The 20924-nt window shown below is 39.8% G+C and overlaps 1 protein-coding gene across 10 annotated transcripts in view; it reads right to left on the bottom strand.

The window, feature by feature from the left end:
- The window catches only part of POLA1 (DNA polymerase alpha 1, catalytic subunit), a 314094-nt gene that overhangs the window by 184534 nt on the left and 108636 nt on the right, over positions 1-20924 (bottom strand). For 9 of the 10 annotated variants that reach the window (XM_061627352.1, XM_061627351.1, XM_061627354.1 and 6 more), the window contains exons 31-34: positions 20203-20334; positions 19865-20039; positions 7302-7483; positions 5976-6107 (exon numbers count right to left, since the gene is read on the bottom strand). In XM_061627352.1, coding sequence (XP_061483336.1) covers positions 5976-6107; positions 7302-7483; positions 19865-20039; positions 20203-20334 — 621 coding nt within the window. The remainder of the gene's footprint in view (positions 1-5975; positions 6108-7301; positions 7484-19864; positions 20040-20202; positions 20335-20924) is intronic. The other variant, XM_061627350.1, reaches the window with a different exon arrangement.

Below are 20924 nucleotides of genomic sequence, written 5' to 3'. Positions count from 1 at the left end.
CTGTTATGGACTGAAGTTAGTGGCTAGATTTAATTTTTTTTAAAATTAATGCCATCTAACATACCAATTTTTAAATGGGGTCCATTTGCCATTTTGCCATGAGAATCAGTTATAGAAGGTATATAGTGTACATGCTGGATACAGATCACCCACTTACAGCCATGCACTTCAGAACAAACTACTCTAAAACCATACATATTTCATTGAAAGCTCAGGGTAACACTTCAAAAATGAACCAGCTAAACAAACTTCCAGTAGCACTTGACAGAGCTACACCTATTCTTCCCATTTCCAAAGCAGTACAGAATTAATTACCAGTTCTATGGATCTATTGTAAGTATAATAGACTAAAGAGCTATCACAGACACATTTATTGTAAAAGCACAATCCCAAGAGTGTCTAGTAGAGGGCCAAAACGATTAACACAAATGCTTTGTCAGATCAAAGATAAAACCTGCACCACCCAATTGAGGGATGAATTAGAACAGTGGGTTATCTTTCAAATTAACCAGGGCAGTTAGTGAGGAAAATTTCATGAAAGTGTAATTCTTAGCCTTTGTGAATCCACACAGCAGGCACTCTGCCAGCTGACAAGATGATGAAATTTTCATGCTTAAAAAAGCCTTCTTCATTCCCCAATTTAGATTAGCTAGTATTTCTCTCTCTTTTTCTATTTGCTCTTCTGCAGAAATTGTTTAAAACCTAGATCAATCTTTCAAAAGAATAATGCAACCCAAAAAAGAAAGAATAAAATCTTAGGATGTCATCCTTTTAAAAAGCTTAATATGCATGCAGATAAAAATGAATAGTTAACATTATTTGGAATGGTACAGGGAATATTTAAGGAATTTATTACAAGAGAAGCCAAATAGTAAAAGAAAAAGAAAAAGATATGCTATTGTTTAAATGGAGTATATTTGCTAAAATAGTAAAAATGTTACTAGATCAGAGAGAGATTTCCAACCAAATAAAATCTTGCAATTTTTTCATCTACATCATGGTATGGCTCACCCTAATGGTTTGACTTTTAATAAGTACTTCAGTAAAATAGGTAACATGAGTGAAGAAAACTTTACAACCCCCCCAGTTCAACAGTATCCAACAAATTCACCACTCATAGTTTGTTCACATGCTACTTTAGTCTGCTTACAGTCAAGAAGGAACTAAACAGGAAGGCAGGGGTCACACCCCTTTGAGTATGCACCCTGAGAGCAGGGAGTAGGCATCTCACCGAATGTTTTAATGACCTAGCTCCAGAAGGTTCCAAACCTTGCTCTGCACAGCCTTCAAATATGGGACTGCACAAAGACTATGAAGAAGTGAAGAACTATCATCAGTTTCACTGAATCAGTGTCACCTCAAATATAGATATTAACAAGGGTCCAATTCAGATGATACTTTCCCCAAACCTTGCTACTACACATTGTAAGGGAGTGAGATTGTGCCTTCCCATCCCACCCAAGCACATATGGCCTGTCAGTGTCTGTGGACATAACATTTGAATAAGACATAGTTATAAAAAAAAAATCCTCAGTGCATGGAGACCTAAACAGCACAAACAATATCTCAGATAATATCTAGGACTAAGCCAGTGTGGTGTAGTGGTTAAAGTGTTGGACTACAACCTGGGAAACCAGGGTTCAAATCCCCACACAGCCATGAAGCTCAATGGGTGATCTTGGGCCAGTCACTGCCTCTCAGTCTCAGTGGAAGGCAACGGTAAACCACCTCTGAATACCGCTTACCATGAAAACCCTATTCATAGGATCGCCATAAGTCGGGATCGACTTGAAGGCAGTCCATTTCATTTTTCAATGCATTTTCTTTATGCATCCATTCTATTAAAATGTCACATTCACAATGTGCACATATACTGGTCTCAAAGTCAGGACAACTTTGATAAGGTACAATATCATTCTCTCATGGACGGGCAATCAGGGAAGAGTAATGCCTGAATCAAAATTCAAGATTTTTATCTATACTGGATGTAAATATTAGCCTTACAATGTAAGCACATCACACAGCCCTGTAGCAAAATTATTAATGCTTTATGTGGCTGTGTATATCTTGAGACAATATCCTCTAAAAATACATCAGGATTCTATCATATTTTTCAATGGAACTACATTCTTGCAATTAGTCTGAAACTGTCAATGCCCTCTAAGGTTGTAGGATCAAGACAACATTCTATAGGGAAAAAAGTAAAATTTTGTTTTCTACTTCAGCCAATATTTATAGAGAGGCAGGATGCGGAACCTCTGATCCTCCATATTTGGTAGAGTACAACTCCTATCATCCTTGATCACTGGCCATGCCAGCTGGTGCTGATGGAATCCAATAGCATCTGGTTGTCCGTGCCAGATATAGTATTATAGAATATGTTGATTGTGCCCTCTGCCACAACAGCAATCTATTGGCAAGAATGGCTGCTTATGTTTATAATTAACCTCAATCTTGTCAGGTGACTGGGGATTCAATGACACTGCGTTTTGCAGTGCACCCAGTTGCCCTGTAAACAAAAATTTAACAACCACATCATTTTAAGTTTATAAAAAGCAAAGGAGGGAAGAAGACTCACAAAAGACCCAGCACTCAGGCCTTTGGCCAGCTCCTACTACCACTACTGTATATGAAGATTATGAAGATTAATAGGCTAAAAATTTTGGCAAGCTAAGCACCATGCTACTGGTGGAGCTACTGTCAAGTTCTGCAATATTTACAGGAGTATTACAGAATTTAAAAAGGTGAATGCCACTGGCAGAGTATTTGTGCACTCCACATTCCCATGCTCCTGTATTTTATAGAGATAGAACACAGAGAGGCGCTGGAATGTGAAACTAATGCCCTAATGCCCATTTCTTCTGCACTAGCTGCCCTCTCTCTCCATTTTCAAACTGATGCTCCTGAAAGACATGGAGCCTGGATAGATGGCCACTATTTGCATCTGGGTGTTTGCAATCAGCAGAGAAAGAATGGTGGCTCCTCTTTCACCCTTCTAGCATTTAAATCTTTCTTGATTGCAGACTTAAAACATAAGTCCTTGTACAGCTTCCAGCACTGTGTTACAGAGACTAAACTAGAAGTCATCCAGAAACCTAGTGGAAGTATTAACAAGGACGCTTGTGATTGCCTGTAGGAGAAGTGAAAGGCCAAAAACTTCACACAGCAGCTAGGTATAAGAGTCATGTGGTCACGTAGGGAGACTTAGTGAGACGTAGACAAGACTTTTTAGATAAGGGGAAGGATTTTTAAGTGGGAAGGATAGGTGGAATAGCTAAGAGTCTAAGGAAAGCAAGAGTAGATGAAACAGATTTGAGAAAAAGGAGGCACCAATTAGAAAAAAAGTAGAAGAAAGGAGGAGGCAGAAAAAAAATCCAAAAAAGTGGAACCCCATATTTATTCAAGTATCTTAGAGCGTTTTGAATCAAACCTGCTTTCATGGGAGTAATTTCCAAAAATCTTTTCAAAAGGTCATGTTGACATTTACACAAATAATGTGTATTGAAATGTGTGGAGCTATGATACTGCACGGTAGCATCCAATATACAAGTTGTTGCCTCATTGTTAAAAATAATATAAACAAAGATTCCTAAAACCTTAGGCAATGTCCTAATTTAAAACTATTACATTGTGTTCACCACATTTACTCTGGTCATTAAATATAACCTGGATTCCACTACTTAAAATATTTGGTTTATACAATTAAACTTTAACACAAATCATGAAAAGAACAAGTTAATTTGTTGTAGCAAAAACAAAGCCCCTTGGCATTTCAATGTTTAACAAATATGTTGTTGGGGAAGGACTGTAACTCAGTGGTAAAGCATCTGCCTTGCATGCAGAAGGTCCCTGGTTCAATCCCCAGCATTTCCAGAACGGCCAAGAGAGAATCCTTTCTGAAATCCTGGAGAGCCAGTGCCAGTCAGTGTAGACAATACTGAGCTAGATAGACCAATGGTCTGACTCAGTATAAAGCAGCTTCCTATGTTCATAGGCCAGAGCTCACTTTGTCATATGCATAAAGTAGGCTCTGGCCTATGGGCTCCTACTGGGAGAAAGGACTGGATATAAATCTAATAAATAAATAAATAAAATAAAGTAGTCCCCTAAGTGGGTAGTATATAAATCCTGAGAATAAAGCAGAAGTTTGTTTGTTTTTACAAAATGGGGATGAAAGGCCAACTAGGCAAGAGATAGCAGTAGGTATATTGTATTACTACAAAGAGCACTAATGAATACAAGAATCAGGCTGCAATCCTTAACACACTTAGTAGGGAGTAAACATCATTGAATTTAATGAGTCATGCTTGGGATTGTGCTTTATTTTGAATATTTATCTAACTGCTTTCTCCCATGGCCCATTATTTTTTAGTAATTGGTCAAGGCAACAAAATAGTCCAAGAAAATTTAACTGCCTAACCATTTAGGAGCTTCATCCTGTATGGAAATCAATTTAAATATATTCATATGGGTGTTCTTTAGGCAAAACTAGATAGACATTGGGGGCATAAACATGCACTAGTGACACAAAATTGTTATCAGAAAAGAATTCTATAAACATGTTACCTACACCTTACTCTACCATCAACAATTTGGAATCTGCCAGTTTTGGCATGCTGGTACTTAATAATTACACAGAGACTACCAAAATTGTTTAAAAAAATGTGTTAATATCTCTTACAGTATAAGTATAATTGTGTTATATACTTTACATATGTATCTTTCCAGTTACTAGCCTCGCATTAGAGTGACATAATCACAGTTATTAAAGTTATGTCATGATTGCATTTGAATTTTCACAAATAATTTTCAAGTAACCATTGAGTCAATGACTTGATCCAAGCTACGTTAGCTCCATTTAAGGCAAATAATGACTAATATGTTCAACTAACAGGCTGCAATTCAATACACTTACCTGGGAGTAAGTCCCATTGAACCCAATGGAGCTGAATTCTGAGTAAATATGTATTGGATTTCAGCCTTAGTCTAGACCCAATCACATGTCACTAATAACGTAAAACATGTGGGTGTGGTATTTGGCACAATAAATAATGTAGGGCCATGTTTCCAGAAAATCCTCTCTTAATTATTTTTAGTTAATTTGAAATACTCACCTTCGAGAAATGATCCCTGTTCTGAATTTGCATTTCTCACAGAAATCTGCATTACAATGCCTACAGGGCAAACACTGAAATTAAGGGATTTCTGTCCCCAACCCTTCAGAGTTAGTAGAAGCACAGTCTGATAACTATGTACAACCAAGTTAATGTCTGAGTTGTAACATTTATTTTCTAAGAAAATAAATAAATGCCTACAATAGTGTTTTCCCTACTAATATACTAATGCAACTTTAGAACTGTGACATTATATCACTGCTTCATGTAGATACATACTGGGAACATTACTGGTTGTATATAGAATAAAGCACTGATTCTATGTGCTAATCAGTTACTCTGTGCATGTTAAAACCTATAGTAGACTACTTCTAAATTTCTTCAAGGAGCTACTTAAAATTTAATATCTTCAAGAACAGATATACTAAAATAGACAGTAACTTTTAAGTTTCACATCTTGTGTCACCATGCTGCAAGGAGAAGGATATAGCCAAATTATCTCATGATCTGCAAATGTATGGATTCAAATAAATTGGTATAAACATCAACTGATTATTGATATAAACAACAATTTTCGGAGGAAGCTGTTAAACCAATTTCATGGTTCAGAGTCTTCAGACAACATGAGAAACTGTGTTTTAATAAATCAAAATGTCTTCACCAAAGTATGAAACAGGAGAGGAAGGAAGAGGTGAGAGTATGCAGTTTATTGAACCAGGTTTATTGAACCAGGAATTAGCAAATCAAGATTATGATGTTTGAACTGAGCCATACACTCAGTTCATACAACAAGGATCAGTGCAGGAAAAGGTATTACTCAAATAAGAGACTAAATATAAACTAAAGAACACAATTACTCACATTGTAGTACTTTTTAATATAACTTCTTACATCCAAGATTAGCTTGTTGTTCATTTGCATTAGGTACGTTAAAGGAAATTCATAACATTCTTTTTTGCTACACTGTAGCAAACTGGCTTCAATCATCAGACCCTACAAGATTTAAAAGACCAGAAAGCAACATCAGGGTCACACTCATTGACAACAGCTTTGCAATAGGTCTTATGTAAGTATAAAGTTTAAAGACAGATATTTTAAAACAATTATTTTTCTCCTAATATTCTTGTTGTTGTTTTAATAAGATAAACTATCTTACATGCCACACTAAAATGAATATTTGGAAAATTTGCTAACTTCGTAGCTGAACAGAATTTTCAGTCTGTCAGTATACAGATAAAAACAAACTAATAAATTTCCCATTATGAAGAAATGCCTTGCAGAGCAATGGAGTTCATACCTCCTCCCTTCTATTACTGCTTAAAAATCTGTACTTTTGTGATCCAAGCCAACCAGTCCCGCACTAACAACATTAAGCAATTCCAGGTGGAAGAGATTGCAGAGCTTGACATCCGCTCTTCTTACACTTAGCCCATCTGTAAGTTGTCAAGCTTCCATGCAATTAGCTATCTTATTTACAGCTGTAATGAAACAAAGTCAAGGATTTACCAAGTATTACTGATCTGTGCTTGCCTTTTCCTCTCACTTGATTCCAACAACTGCTTTGTTTTGATTCAAAGAACACAGAACATCTGCTGTTTGTCCAAATTAACTTAAAATAATTACTTTTAATTTAGATAAAGAATTTATTTGCTTTAACTCTCAAGGTTTTCACTTCTCCATAGTGTGCTAATTTGCCAATAACTAGTACATGCATAACATTGCAACAGAGTTAAATAGTTGGCTCCATTTCAAGTTCTGATCCAAGGTCACAGATACATTTTTTGGCAGCACTTCTCGACAGGAATGTACCCGATGACTTTTTATGTCTGATGTACAAAGACAGCAGGAAAGATAACACAGAAGAAACTTCAATATAAAAAGGAAGAGGGATGTAAAAATACAAAATAGAATCTTTCAAAGATGCTCTCCTCCAATTAGTTTGATTTAGGGTAACTAAATGTCATTGAATAGGCCTTTATTAAACAGGCAGTTCTAATATGCTAAATGTGTAAAACTCTGGAAAAGCATATGACAAATTCTTCCTGAAAATAGTGTGCAAAACTGGATTTGGCATTAATATCCAAATGTCCCTTATGGAAACTTACAAACAGAACTGGCTTTATTCCTTCCTATACCCTCTCCTATACAGAGAATCTGTTCTCAAAATGTAAATACCAAAATACTAACCGAACCATCAAAGACATTGTCATAAATGTTCTCTGTCCCACATTTCGGGCAAGCAAACTTGAATCTTTCACAGTCCTTATATTTCTCTTCGTCAGTGAGCTGAACTGGCCCACCAAGCAAAACATCATTCTCCTCATCTTTATGATAATGGTGAAAGATTTTGAACTGTGAGGGATCCAGTCCTGTTAATAAGAAATATAAATTCGAAGTCCAAAAAGCAATTCATCTAAGTTGATACAGCTTCAAATAGGAATTACAAACTGTAAAAACCAAAGTAAAACTAAATACTAAGCAGTGCTTTAAAAAAAAGAACACATTTTCTCATTTTAAACATGAAGATCTGAGTAACATGAAGAAATTGCTTATCTTTTCACACAAAATTGCTTTATAAATAAAACAAGCGCAATGCATTATTTACCATGGGGAGTATGCAATAGAGCATTTTGTTTACGAAGATACTACTCCTAGAGAACAGCTTTATTGCTATTTTCTTAAGTTACACAGAGAATATTTGAATAAAAGTGTGCATCTTTATTAGGAAAGTCTTTAAACCAGAATGGCATCATTAAAATGAAAAAGAGAATATAAAAACCCCATTAAAAGAAACCTGGTTGTACTGCTATTACCCACTCCTTCAAGACTGTACACAACTGCCAACAAGACTTCAGTGCAGTGGTCGATTTCATTTTGGCTCAGTGGTTAACAGCATGTAGGTTTCAATCTAATGCAGTTGTTAAAATTCAGCAGCAGCATTTAAATTGGAGGCAAAAAAGCACTTTTGGTTACCAGAACCCATAAAGTTTAAGAAGTATGAGCAACTGAAACATTAATTGTACTCCCCAGTATTTATTACTGTACTAATGTGTTTTGTATTTAGAGATACATTTTAAGCAGCAGGTTAGATCAAACTTGTCAAATAAAAGTTACTAATTTAATAGTCAAGAGTACAGAAAAAGAATTTGGTTGAGTGTCATTAGAATTGCTATGCAATATGTACGTCGCTTTCAGAAGCAATAACTAAGAAGTGTTGCAAGAATGTTCACCTCAAGAGAGCTTACTTACCTATTTTATTTAAAACTTGCAATTTGTAATAGTAAGGGAGTTGAATGTATATTTGCTAATGAAGAATAAAAATATGTAAAAGAATATTGTCTTGGACACAGAGTACAACCCTATCATTAATATTATCTATTTTAGCTTAATTAATTCAGTTAGGCGTTACTTGGGTTTTGATAATATTAATTCTAGTTTAAATGTTTGGAACGTAAGATTGGTGAAACAATATTTTAAAGTCTGTTTGTTTGATGTTTTAAAGTGTTTTTAGTGTTTTTGTTTGCTGCCCTGGCCTCCTACTTGGAGGAAGGGTGGGATATAAATCTAATAAACAATAAATAATAGTTCGACTCCTTACTTTTCTTAAAATGAGAGCATTCAACATTCAACTAAAATTACTTCATACATTCATTATGACTGCAAGCCACATAATACCTTTCCTGGAACAGTCCTAAAGTACCCTCTATGACCGCTATGACTTTTCCTCCTATTCTGAAGTGATTAATGGATTGAAGTCTGAAACTGACATCCATGTTAGTTACTTAAAGCTTTAAAAGGTTATCATTAAAATATTTTCTAATCTGGGCTCTTGAAAATAGTGTTTTTAGTAAATTATTAGAAATTCTGGTTTTCATAAAAGAGCAAGCTTACAAAAATGTTTGTTTATACACCACAGAATAAAAATGCTAGATGAAAAGTTACTGAAAACCATTTTCTATCGTAATATTTTATATCATGGTAGAATTTATTTGAAAGGGAAAAAACTGTTGAATTATATTTAAAAAGTAATTTTGAATAGTTTTTAATTTTTGTTTCCCCCCTGCTGCAGCATATACTTTGAGATTGTCATTTGAAAAATGTAACATCTTATTTTAGAAGTATTTCAGTTTTAACTACAAAGTGAGTTTCACTGGTTTTAACTTATTTTTAGTTAAAATGCCCCTTTTATAATATTAAATAAAAATGTAATATTATTACACTTGGATGCTATTCAGTAATGTTATATCTCAAAAAGAGCATATATTGGGACTGGAAGTAAACAGAGAAGTACAGGTAAGCCACCTGTCTTCATTAATAAGACGTTCAGGTACAGATTGTGAATCAGAGCTGATGTCAATGAAGTTCATAAACAGCAATTTGCCTTGATCTTCACTTTAGCATTAGTAAACAACACAACCAGCTGTGGTCCTGATTCAGTAATGTATTTAAGCCCACAATAAAGTAAGCCAATAGAGGCATAATTTTAAGAATATCTAGTAAATACCTTATTAATATTGTAATTTGTTTCACAGATAATTGCTTTGGTTCAGTTAATTCACTTTGATAATTAACTTACAGAAATAAAAATAGAAATAAAATAAAACCAGCAAGCTGCACATTTCATGGAAGCAATATACCTTATCTATAATACTTTTGTTTTTAAAGAAAAGAAACCCCAAGCCTTATCTGAACTGAATTTATCTCTTTTGCTTTCATGTGAACCTGTCAAAATTAGTTGTGATTTATTTTTTCATATACAGGCTTTTATAATTAATTGATTTGTGATTCCCCAAATTAAGTAGAGACAGAAAAATCTTAGATCACAAACTCTTCTTCTCTTATTTAAAAAGCTATTACATTCTGTTAACAGCAATAATAGTCTAATAAACTTTCACATGAGCATCCCTTGGGTACAAGTGTAAAAATCTAAAGTTTCAGCTAATATATAATAGGTTAAATATAGTATTTATGTTAAAAGTTCTGCAGAAAAATTCCGTAAAAAGTAAAGTTTCCATTTGCAGGGTGATTAGATATATTATTTCAAAAATTATTAACAAACAAGCTAACACCAAAAAAATACTCCTCCAGTCTTACTTGAGATCTGTGCAAGTTTAAAAGTTAATCACCTTGCAGCATATCTCATTAAAGCTTTTGAAAAAGAAAAAGAAAATGGTGTCTAGTGCTGCCATCTAGAGGTTCCAATCTGAATCTCTTTTTGAAAAACAACTGTAAAAAAGTTTGTTTAGCATTTAGGCCACAACATTTTAACTCTATAAGCATTTTTTCCTAACTTAATATTTCTTAATCTTTAAAAGCTGCAAATTTTGCAGACTAAAGCAAGTATTTTAGAAAGTGGAAATGCATCTGATTTAGGCTGCAATCCTATACATACCTAAGTAGGACTAACTAAACTCAATGGGACTTACTTCTGAGTAGACATGCATAGGGTTACACAGTTTATAATTACTTGGCTAAAATTCAAAGATCAATAAAGTTATGCATTGGACTGTAGTCTAGATCTTAAGTTGCACCAAACAGTTTTCATCATGTGGTTGCTGGCAAATTCTACCTACAGCACAATTCAGAAAAGATTTTAGGATTCTAATCCTGTGTAATTCAGTAAAACATTCACCCAAGTTGTTGTTATTTTTAATCCTAAACTAGGACTGTTGACAAACAGCTGTAGCACAGACCGGACTCTCCTGCCACTACTGTAGGGTGTGCCACTATTGTAGAGTGTTTCCAGATGAGGGGTTAATATTGTGAATGGGTTGTTCAGATATCAGGCAATATTTTTTTAAAAACTGTTTGGATCTTTCCTACAAAAGATAAATCCACATTAAGGGGGGGAGAATAGGGGGCTGGCATTTTTCCTGCCAATGATATCATGCCGACACTGTTAAAAAAACCCACATGCATGAGGAGAGCCCATCCCACAATAAAACACTCATTTGGAAGCATGTTGTTTTGATTGTTGAGAATGAAAGCAAATATGGTAACAATGAATGTCCTATAACATGCTTCTCTGGAATAAAAAGCTCTAGAAAGAGCCACTGTCTAAAACCTTGTCCTGATGAGAAATAAAGAGCTGGGGCTCTGCAGACAGTGTGCCCAACTCTGAAACACATCTAGCTGAGGTTATTGCCACTAAGTAAATTGTTTTTAACATTAAACAACACAGAGAACAAGTGGCCACTTGTTCAAAAGGAGGTCCAGTAAGAGCCAACAGCACCTTGACCAATTCCAGGCCAGGGAAAAACCAACTGCACCCCCTTCATAAAAAGCTTAAACAAAGGGTGAGAGGACAAGAAGTTTCACCTGCACTAGAAAAAACGCTGCTAAGTACCATTCCCTGCCTTTTGAGTGCGTTAGTAGCTTGTCCAGCCCCACCTGGAGAAAAGAACCACCCAAATGTCCTTAGAAGCTGGACCTTCTCCCTCCTCCGTACACCATTTCAGAAAGACCTTCCATGTTGTTCCATAAATTCTATTGTTGGAGTCCCACCTAGAAAAGAAGAGGATGTCCAAGACTGCACCAGACAATCTGCACTAAGTCAACCACTGCTACTCAGTTCCCAGGCTGTTAAGTGGAAAAGAAACAGCTGGGAATGAACAATGGGGCCCTGAAGCAACAAGTCTCGTCTCTTTGGGAGCCTGCATGGCTCCCAGATTGTCACATTGAGCAAGTCTTGGAACCATAGCCTCCAAGACCAGAAGGAAGCTATCAGGATCATGTGGGCTTGCTCCATCCATATAAACTGTACTACGTACTGAATGATGTTGAATGGCGAAAAGCATAAAGTAGTCCTTTTACCCAATGGGTTTCTAGAGCATCCACTGCTATGGCTCCCAGACACGCTGTTCTGGCCATGAACTGAGAGACTAGATGATAGAGGCAAACAAATCGACTGCCAACCAACCCCACCTGCGGACCACCTGCTGGAAAACTTCTGGATTCAGTTGTCACTTCGCTTCCTGTATCTGGAACATTTGCAGCCAATTCACCACCAGATTTTGCAGCCCGGCCAGATGTTCTACCTTCAGAGATGCCAGATGCCTATCTGGCCACCTAAATAGCTTGTCCACCTCCGACATCAGCATCCTTGAATGAGTCCCCGCCGATTGTTCATATACAACTTTACTGAGTTGCTGGTGTGCTATTTATTTATTTATTGTACTTATATACCGCCCCATAGCCAAAGCTCTCTGGGTGGTTTACAGTAACAAATGCACAAATTTAAAAACACATCTTTTAAAAACAATTTAAAACAATTTAAAACACATGCTAAAATGCCTGGGAGAAGAGGAAAGTCTTGACCTGGAGCCGAAAAGATAACAGTGTTGGCACCAGGCGCACCTCGTCAGAAACGTCATTCCATAATTTGGGGGCCACCACTGAGAAGGCCCTCTCCCTTGTTGCCACCCTCCCAGCTTCCCTTGGAATAGGCACCCGGAGGAGGGCCTTTGATCTTGAACGTAGTGTACGGGTGGGTTTGTATTGGGAGAGGTGTTCCATCAGGTATTGTGGTCCCAAGCCGTGTAAGGCTTTACAGGTCAAAACCAGCACCTTGAATTGAGCTCGGAAACATACAGGCAGCCAATGCAAGCGGGCCAGAATCGGTTTTATATGTTTGGACCGTCTGGTCCCTGTTACCAATCTGGCTGCTGCATTTTGCACAAGCTGCAGTTTCCAAACCCTCTTCAAAGGCAGCCCACACGTAGAGTGCATTGCAGTAATCTAATTTGGAGGTTACCAGAGCATGGACAACTGAAGCCAGGTTATCCCTGTCCAGATAGGGACGTAGTTGGGCCACCAACCGAAGTTGATAGAAGGCACTCCATGTCACCAAGGCTACCTGAGCCTCAAGTGGCAGAGATGGTTCTAGGAGAACCCCCAAGCTACGAACCTGCTCCTTCAGGGGGAGTGCAACCCCATCCAGAACAAGTTGAACATCCACCATCCGGTCAGAAGAACCACCCACTAGCAGCATCTCAGTCTTGTCTGGATTGAGCCTCAGTTTATTAGCCCTCATCCAGTCCATTGTCGCAGCCAGGCACCGGTTTAGCACATTGACAGCCTCACCTGAAGAAGATGAAAAGGAGAAATAGAGCTGCCTGTCATCAGCATACTAATGGCAACACACTCCAAAGCTCCAGATGACCGCACCCAACGGTTTCATGTAGATGTTGAACAGTATGGGGGACAGAACTGACCCCTGCAGAACCCCATACTGGAGAGTCCAGAGTGCCGAGCAATGTTCCCCAAGCACTACCTTCTGGAGGCAACCTGCCAAATAGGAGCAGAACCACCGCCATGCAGTACCTCCCACTCCCAACTCAGCCAGTCTCCCCAGAAGGATAGCATGGTCGATGGTATCGAAAGCTGCTGAGAGATCAAGGAGAATCAACAGAGCCACACTCCCCCTGTCTCTCTCCCGACAAAGGTCATCATACAAGGCGACCAAGGCTGTTTCCCTGCCAAAACCAGGCCTGAAACCCGACTGAAATGAATCCAGATAATCGGTCTCATCCAAGTGTGTTTGGAGCTGGCTTGCCACCACTCGTTCAAGGACTTTGCCCAGGAATGGAACATTTGCTACCAGCCTATAGTTATTAAGATTTCCTGGGTCCAGGGAGGGTCTCTTTAAGAGTGGTCTCACTACCGCCTCGTTCAGGCAGCCAGGGACCACTTCCCGGGCCCAGCTGGCTGTTCCATCCCTGCTAGCTTTTATTAGCCAAGAAGGGCAAGGATCCAGCACAGAAGTGGTTGCACAAACCTGTCCAAGCACCTTGTCAACATCCTCAAGCTGCACCAACTGAAACTCACCCAAGAAATCGGGACAAGGCTGTGCTCTGGATACCTCACTTGATTCACCTGCTATAACACTGGAGTCTACGTCCTGGCGGATGCTAAAGATTTTATCCTGGAAGTGCCTAGCAAATTCATTACAGCGGGCCTCAGATGGTTCTACCATGTCCCTGGGGCCAGAGTGTAATAGGCAGGTGGGACCCCTCAATCTCTAGCTGAAAATCTGAGCAGATGGCTCTCAGTTCCCGCACATTTATGCTGAGCCCTGACTCAATTGAAAACATCTCCTCTTGAGCCACCCTCCCAACCCAGGTGAGCACCCCATCCAAAGAGGCTGGCATCTGTTGTCAACACCAGACGTACAGACTCTTCTAGCAAAACTTCCTCTGAGAGCCATAGCAAGACTAACAACCATGACAATTCCTTTCTCAGAGCCTCTAGGATCCCCACTTACATCTTCACCCAGAGAGTTATTTCCTGCTGAAAAGACAACAACAATTTCATCAGAGCCTTGGAGTGGAACTGTGCCCACCTGGCGAGATCATTTGCTGAAACCATCAGGACCTGCAGATGTGCAAGTGTTATCAACTCCACCTATCATGCCCGAATGACTGAAGCTAGAGCAGAATGCAACTTCAGAATCCTTTCCTGAGTCATGGGCATTCAGAACTGGGCAGTGTCCAACATCACCCTAGATGCCAAATCAGTTGAGAAGGAGTCAAAGTTCTTGTCTGAGTTCACAACAAATCAAATGGCCACAACACAACAGACTCTCCTTGGTATCCTGAAGACACACTGAGTCACTGACTGCAACCTCACCAGGATATTATTCAAATATGGGTAAATGCACACACCCAACGTGTAAAGATGAGCCACAATGGCTACCAGTACTTTGGCCTTTCCTCATCACCAAGGGTTTTCACTAAAGGGCAACACCCAACACTGGTAGTGCAGGTCCCTGTAGGTGAACCAAAGTAAGCACTGATGGGCCAGCCAGATGGAATCTGGAGATATACCTATCAGATAGGCCTATCAAGGTCATCCAGGCTCCCTCTCTAGGTGCCGCAACAACAGACTGCAGAGTCTCCATCTTGAAGTGTTTCTTGGAGATCCACCTGTTGAGCCACTTTAGGTGTAAAAGGGTCCACCTGGTTTTTTGGGACATCAAAAAAAAGAAAATCCCTTGACCTCTGTGAACAAGGAACAGGCTCTATCACCTGTATCTCCAGCAGAGGTGGAATGGCACTTAAATAGTTTTGGCGCATGTCCAGCTGCCTTGAATGAGGGGTAGGGCCAATTAATTTTGAGGGATTGCTGCAAACTCTATGGCATAGCCCTGAGACACCGCCTCTAAAACCCATCTGTCCAAAGTTGTTGAACCCCAGTGGGCAACACAGTTCAGAAGTCTGGTTCCCACTGGCAAATCCTGAAGGTTCCCACGACTGTCATACAGTGGGAGACTTGGCGGATTTGGTAGATTTTGTAAACTTGGTTTTTCCAAAATAAGAAGACTGGAATCTCTGATGGCCCCCTCGTCTGTCCTGCCTTCCCCAGCATCATAAAAATGGGGAGAACCCCCTCCCCCTAGAAAATTGCAGGGGGGGGACAAAAAAACCTGGGACTGCCTGCTCCTACACTAATCCTTCTTAAACTGTGACAATGCCTTACACTTACACCTAGTTTCAACCAGATGAACATTCAGAGAGTCCCCAAAAAGTGTATACCCAGCAATAGGGAGTCTCACCAACCACATCTGGGAAGTCATATCAACCACCCACTGGTGCAACCAAATATTTCTATGGGCCATCATAACAGACGTGGCAACATATTGTAATGTATTTAAAGAAGTATCAGCAGCTAAAGCAGAGGCATGACAGATCCTCTTAAGCCCATCAACCAGCAGCTTAGAAACATCATGTCTGGCCCCAAGCTCTTCAGCCCACAAAAACACAGTGCAGGAGAACACAGACACAGTAACCATCACTCAGAAAGGTATGGCATCCGCTTCAAAACTCCTGCATAGCACCACCTGAACCCTCTTGCGCCCAAGGGTTTTTAGAACCGCCCTCACCTTCTGAAGGGATGACGGTTGATGAGACAAGAGCAGCTGCGGGGGTCTACCACAGTAGACTCAGTTTATGAGTTGACTTATGACCTGCTCAGAGGAAACATAATACTTTTTAGGCATCCATGAGACCATCTTGGGTTTATTAGGATGCACCCACTCAGCCTTCCAAATCTTGTCAAAGTCATTGGGAAAAGGAACAAACACCTGTTTCGAAGATGCAGATGGAAGTCTTCTTGAACCCCAAGGGAACTGACTGAGCTGAAATTGACGGATCAGCTCTCTCATCAGGAACCTGCAAAATCCTACAAGTCTTAAACAACAGAGGCTGAAAAATCTCAACCCGAAAAAGGCACAACTGTGTATTAACCACCTACAGTTCCTCATTAGATAAATCCCCCCCAATGCTTTCCCTGGGACCAGCAGCCTCGAGAACAGATACCTCACCTTCATCAGCTTCTTCCAAAACAGTGACACCAGAAGCTACCACCACAGGAGGCGCTGTAGGAACCAAGGATGCATATCCCACCCCAGTCCCCTGGAATAATATGGCTGGCAAGGACAAGCCAGATTAGGGTTGTTGAGGCAATGTCTCCTCCTTTGATTAGGGGGCCCTGAATACCCTCATCCAGATCACTTAAATAAATAGAGGGGTCTGGGCATGGCCACTGTCGGGGGCAGATGAGTGCCTGGAGGAACCCTAGATACAGAATGGGATCTCTGAGAGTTGTCAAGAGGATAAAGACCTATGAGATTATCTCTTGGTATGCTTGTGTTTACTCTTACTCTTATACTTCTTCCTAGAGGAAGATCTGGTAGATCTATGATAAGATGTGTAAGTCTTTACCTCCTTAGCAATCAATTCTTTCATCCAGTACACAAACCTGGGAAATTCTTGCTCAGTAAGGAATCCACCAGATCTCCACATCTAGAATATACACTACCCCTTCCCCAAGCAGAACTGGGCAAAGGAGACAGGGCTGGCACCAGACCACTGTGCCACCCCGAATTTAAACACACCTAGTTGTGTCACGTCGCTGAGTCAGTGCACATGCCTGCCATCATCCAAGATGGCGGTGGGGACAAGTTGCCACCACCATCACCACCTTTTGTGATGGCAAGCATGCACACACAGATACAGCAACGCAATAGATGGTGCAACCATATTTAAACACATTTAAGCATGTGCCAGCTGTGTGCGTGTGGGGATGGTGTCACCTGGGAGGGTGAATCTCCCACTCCACGATCTACATCACCATCTGGTCATGTCCTGCAACCCGGTGCCGGTGGGGTTTGCAGAGCAGGAGCTCCACTCTCCCAGTCCCAGCTGCAGGGGCCCTTGGCCAGTGCCCACCCTGGCCGCTACACTGGCGCTGGACCTGGAAGGAGAGACGAAATCCACACGTCTATCTGAACACACTCTGTGTAACGCTGAAGCAGCAGAGCCAGACAGATGGGTATCTCTTAAATATCCACACTGCCAGTAGAGGGAGATCTAGACTGCTCCATAACACAGAAAAGGAAAGGTCTGTACAAAATGGCAGCTGCCAAAGGGCGCATGGATCCTTAAGCATCCCAAATCCACACAAACATATTGCTGAGAAAGTAATATAGCTGTTCTGAGGGAAATGGGCTCTCCTTGGGCCATAAATAGATGAGGGCTAAAGTAAAAAAACATGCTCAAAGTCTGGGTGGGAGAAGATCTCCTGGAAATTAACCAGGATGCACTGCTCCCACCCACCTCTGCAGTGCCGACTAGATTGATAACAAGCGGGGAAATAGCCCATCTAGCGAACCCCCTTAGAGGAGCTTAGCAAGGAATACTATCACTGCTGGGCACAGAAAAGAAAAGAACCTAGCCAGAGCAACCTTAAAGAAAATGAAGGAGGTGGCTGATGGTTGTGCCGGAGATTATCTAGGCCACTGCTAAACCGTGTGCACAACCAAAATGGTGGTCCCACTGAAAACAAGCACAGCAGAGACCGCTGAGGGAGATATGCCCAACAGCCACATGGTCCTCAGGCCAACAACCCACAACTCCCCCACTCTCCAAGGAATTAACAGGGGAATTAGGGTAATACAAGGAGAGGAACCACAGGGGAGACTAATTAAAAAAGATTTTCCCCCTTTAAATAACACAACAACAGTAAAAGGACGAAGAGCAACTAAGGTAAAAACCAACAAGATAGAGAAGGTAAGGTCTGGGAAAAGTGGGATTTTACCCAGCACAGAGAAAAAGACCCATCCTAAGCTGACAGAGGCAGAGCAAGGTCTGGAGAGAGACATAACCTTCCTCTGGAAGAGGCACTATTAATCCATGCAGAGCCTGCCTGACTGATCCAAAGGGAGGAGTTATCCTCAAGAACAAATGTACTCCCTCCCACTCAGGCAAACAACTGTTTGGAGACTCACAAATATATCAACAGAATATCAAGTAGCAACTCTACAAATGTCTTCAATGGGAAATTTACGCTTCCCCAAATGGCTGTTGCTGTATATCTCTCTCCCTTGAGACAATATGAACCATACTACAATGAGAGTGACTCACTCGTTAAGGTTTTGTAGGTCAGAACCATATCTTCCCTGAGGGATATGCATAAAGTAGACTTCATTCCCCACAAAAATGAGTCCTTAAGAGGAAATAATGATTATGGCCTCATTGGCACAATATGCTGACCTTGCTCGTCTTTCACTAGTGAGTAGGGAACCAAACCATGATCCCTGCCTTAGCATTACATCTGAACCAAAGATGGTAGCTTGTCTGGCTCCTTAGTTACAGGTAGTGGTTTCTTAGGAATGAAACAAACCTTGATTCCTTGTTTGGATGTAATGCTAAGCCAGGGATTGTTGTTTGTTTTTCCTGGGGAAGAGCAAAGCAGACAAGATCAATAAAATCATAGTAAATCAATAACCAAGACTTACTATGATATGAAAAATGGGCCTATGTCTTCTTGAGATGCTGAATCCTAATCTTAGTTGAAAATGTTTTAACATTATTAATAATAATTACTATTAGGCATTTTATTTTGAATTTATGCTCTGCTTTTCCTGATGATAAGTATGGGTGGGTCAGAATAATGGAACATTAACATTCTAAGATTTGCAGAACAGAGTTTACTGTGAAAATAAGTGATACAGACAGGCTTCACTATCATAAGAAAACATAAGAAGAGCCTGTTGGTTCAGGCCAGTGACCCATCTAGTCCTGTTATCACATTAGGACCTGAGTACAACAGCATTCTCCCCTCCTGCAGTTTCCAGCATCTCGTATTCAGAAACATACTGCCTCCAACAGTGGGGACAGAATATATCCATCAGGATTAGTAGCCTTATCCTCCATTAATTTGTCTAATCATTTTTACAAGTCATCCAAGTTAGTAGCCATTGCTGCCTGTTGTGAGTGAGAATTCCACAGTTTAACTCTTCTCCATTTGAAGCAATACTTTCTTTTGTCTGAGTTTTCTAAGGTTCGGCTTCATTGGATATCCACAAGTTCTAGTGTCATGGAAGAAGGAGAAAGCACTATCTATGGGCAAATACAAAGCTGCTCTTGGATCGCAGCCTCAAGCATCATTTGGCGGCACGACAGGCTATAAATTTAACAAATAAAGTAAATAAACTGCCTTGCACTGGGCCAACACTATCAACAGCAGTAAGAGAGTCTAAGGTAAGCTTAAAGCAAGGATAACATTCAGCAGGAGGAAGGGAGAAGTTACTAATAGCTAACTAGATCAGCTGGCAGAGGTGAGCAGAGGGGCACCTCCACTCAATTCAACGCTCCCACAGCCCATCATAAGGGGTTGGGGGTTGGATTGCTCTGCCATACACTAGTTACTACAAAGTAATCACAAAATAAATACTAGTCTGCAATACTAACCTAGCCATGCTGCGATAAGGACAGAATCAATTCCATCTATGGGTTCACAAATACGAGCCACTACTGGATGAATCTGTTGTGAAAGATAGTACTGAGTGTCAATAGCAAGATTTTGTTGTTTTTTCAATTGTTCTGGGGCATATGCTCTCTGGCTGGGACTCAGATTTGATCCATCCTATACAAAGAAAAACAAAAAATAAGGGAAGGCTTATTATTTTTCTTCATTTAGAAAAGTACATATAAGTTAGCATTATGCATACAATATATCAACAGTATTTATTTTCAGTTACTGTACTGATAAACACTTTATTTCATAAAATGAGTTTGAATATTTTTACCTGACATATAATATACGATACAGTATCTCCAGCTTTCAGCGTTCTACCCTCTTGAGAATTTATCCACAGCGCAACATGGACATGAGGCAGACTTTTTTTGTCCGGATAATCTTGGGGATCTTTTGTCAATGCCTATATGTTAGAGAAAAGGGATACTGAGGAACAATTGTTGAATGAACTACTGCAAAATTCACCAGCATTTGAAATAGCATAAATATTAGGTTATACAGCTATGGCTTTCCATAAATTGACATGTAAAATGGGATTATTTATATATTTTTACCTGGGTATTTCCTTCCTGGTTGTCAACAAACCTCATGGACAGCAGTGAAGGCAGAGATTCAGAACTATGTCAAGAAGCTAAGGGACAAACCCATCCCTTCCATTGTGGCTCAAATAATATCTCACTCACTCAGAAGAGAGAAATTCTCAAAAAGGTGATTAATTAAAAAGGAAGTTGAAAGAGAGAATTAGTCAATTAGCGTTCCTTCCGGAAACATAGAGGTGAGAAGTAAAAGCTGAGTTAAAATATACACTACAGATTAGAAAGAGAAGGACTAAGTCAAAGAGGATGCCTTTAAAAAGGATTACACAAATTCATGAAAGATTAGTCTTACAAACGTTTTCATCACTTATTACAGCTAAATGGAACCTCCATGGTCAGAGGCAGAATACCAAATCCTAGGGACATATAACAAAGAAGTGTACTGCTTTCAAGTCCT

This window comes from Rhineura floridana, chromosome 5, assembly GCF_030035675.1.
Source record: "Rhineura floridana isolate rRhiFlo1 chromosome 5, rRhiFlo1.hap2, whole genome shotgun sequence".
Classification (NCBI taxonomy): domain Eukaryota; kingdom Metazoa; phylum Chordata; class Lepidosauria; order Squamata; family Rhineuridae; genus Rhineura; species Rhineura floridana.
Note: the sequence above shows the minus strand (reverse complement) of the source record. Positions and strands in the feature narration are given on the sequence as shown.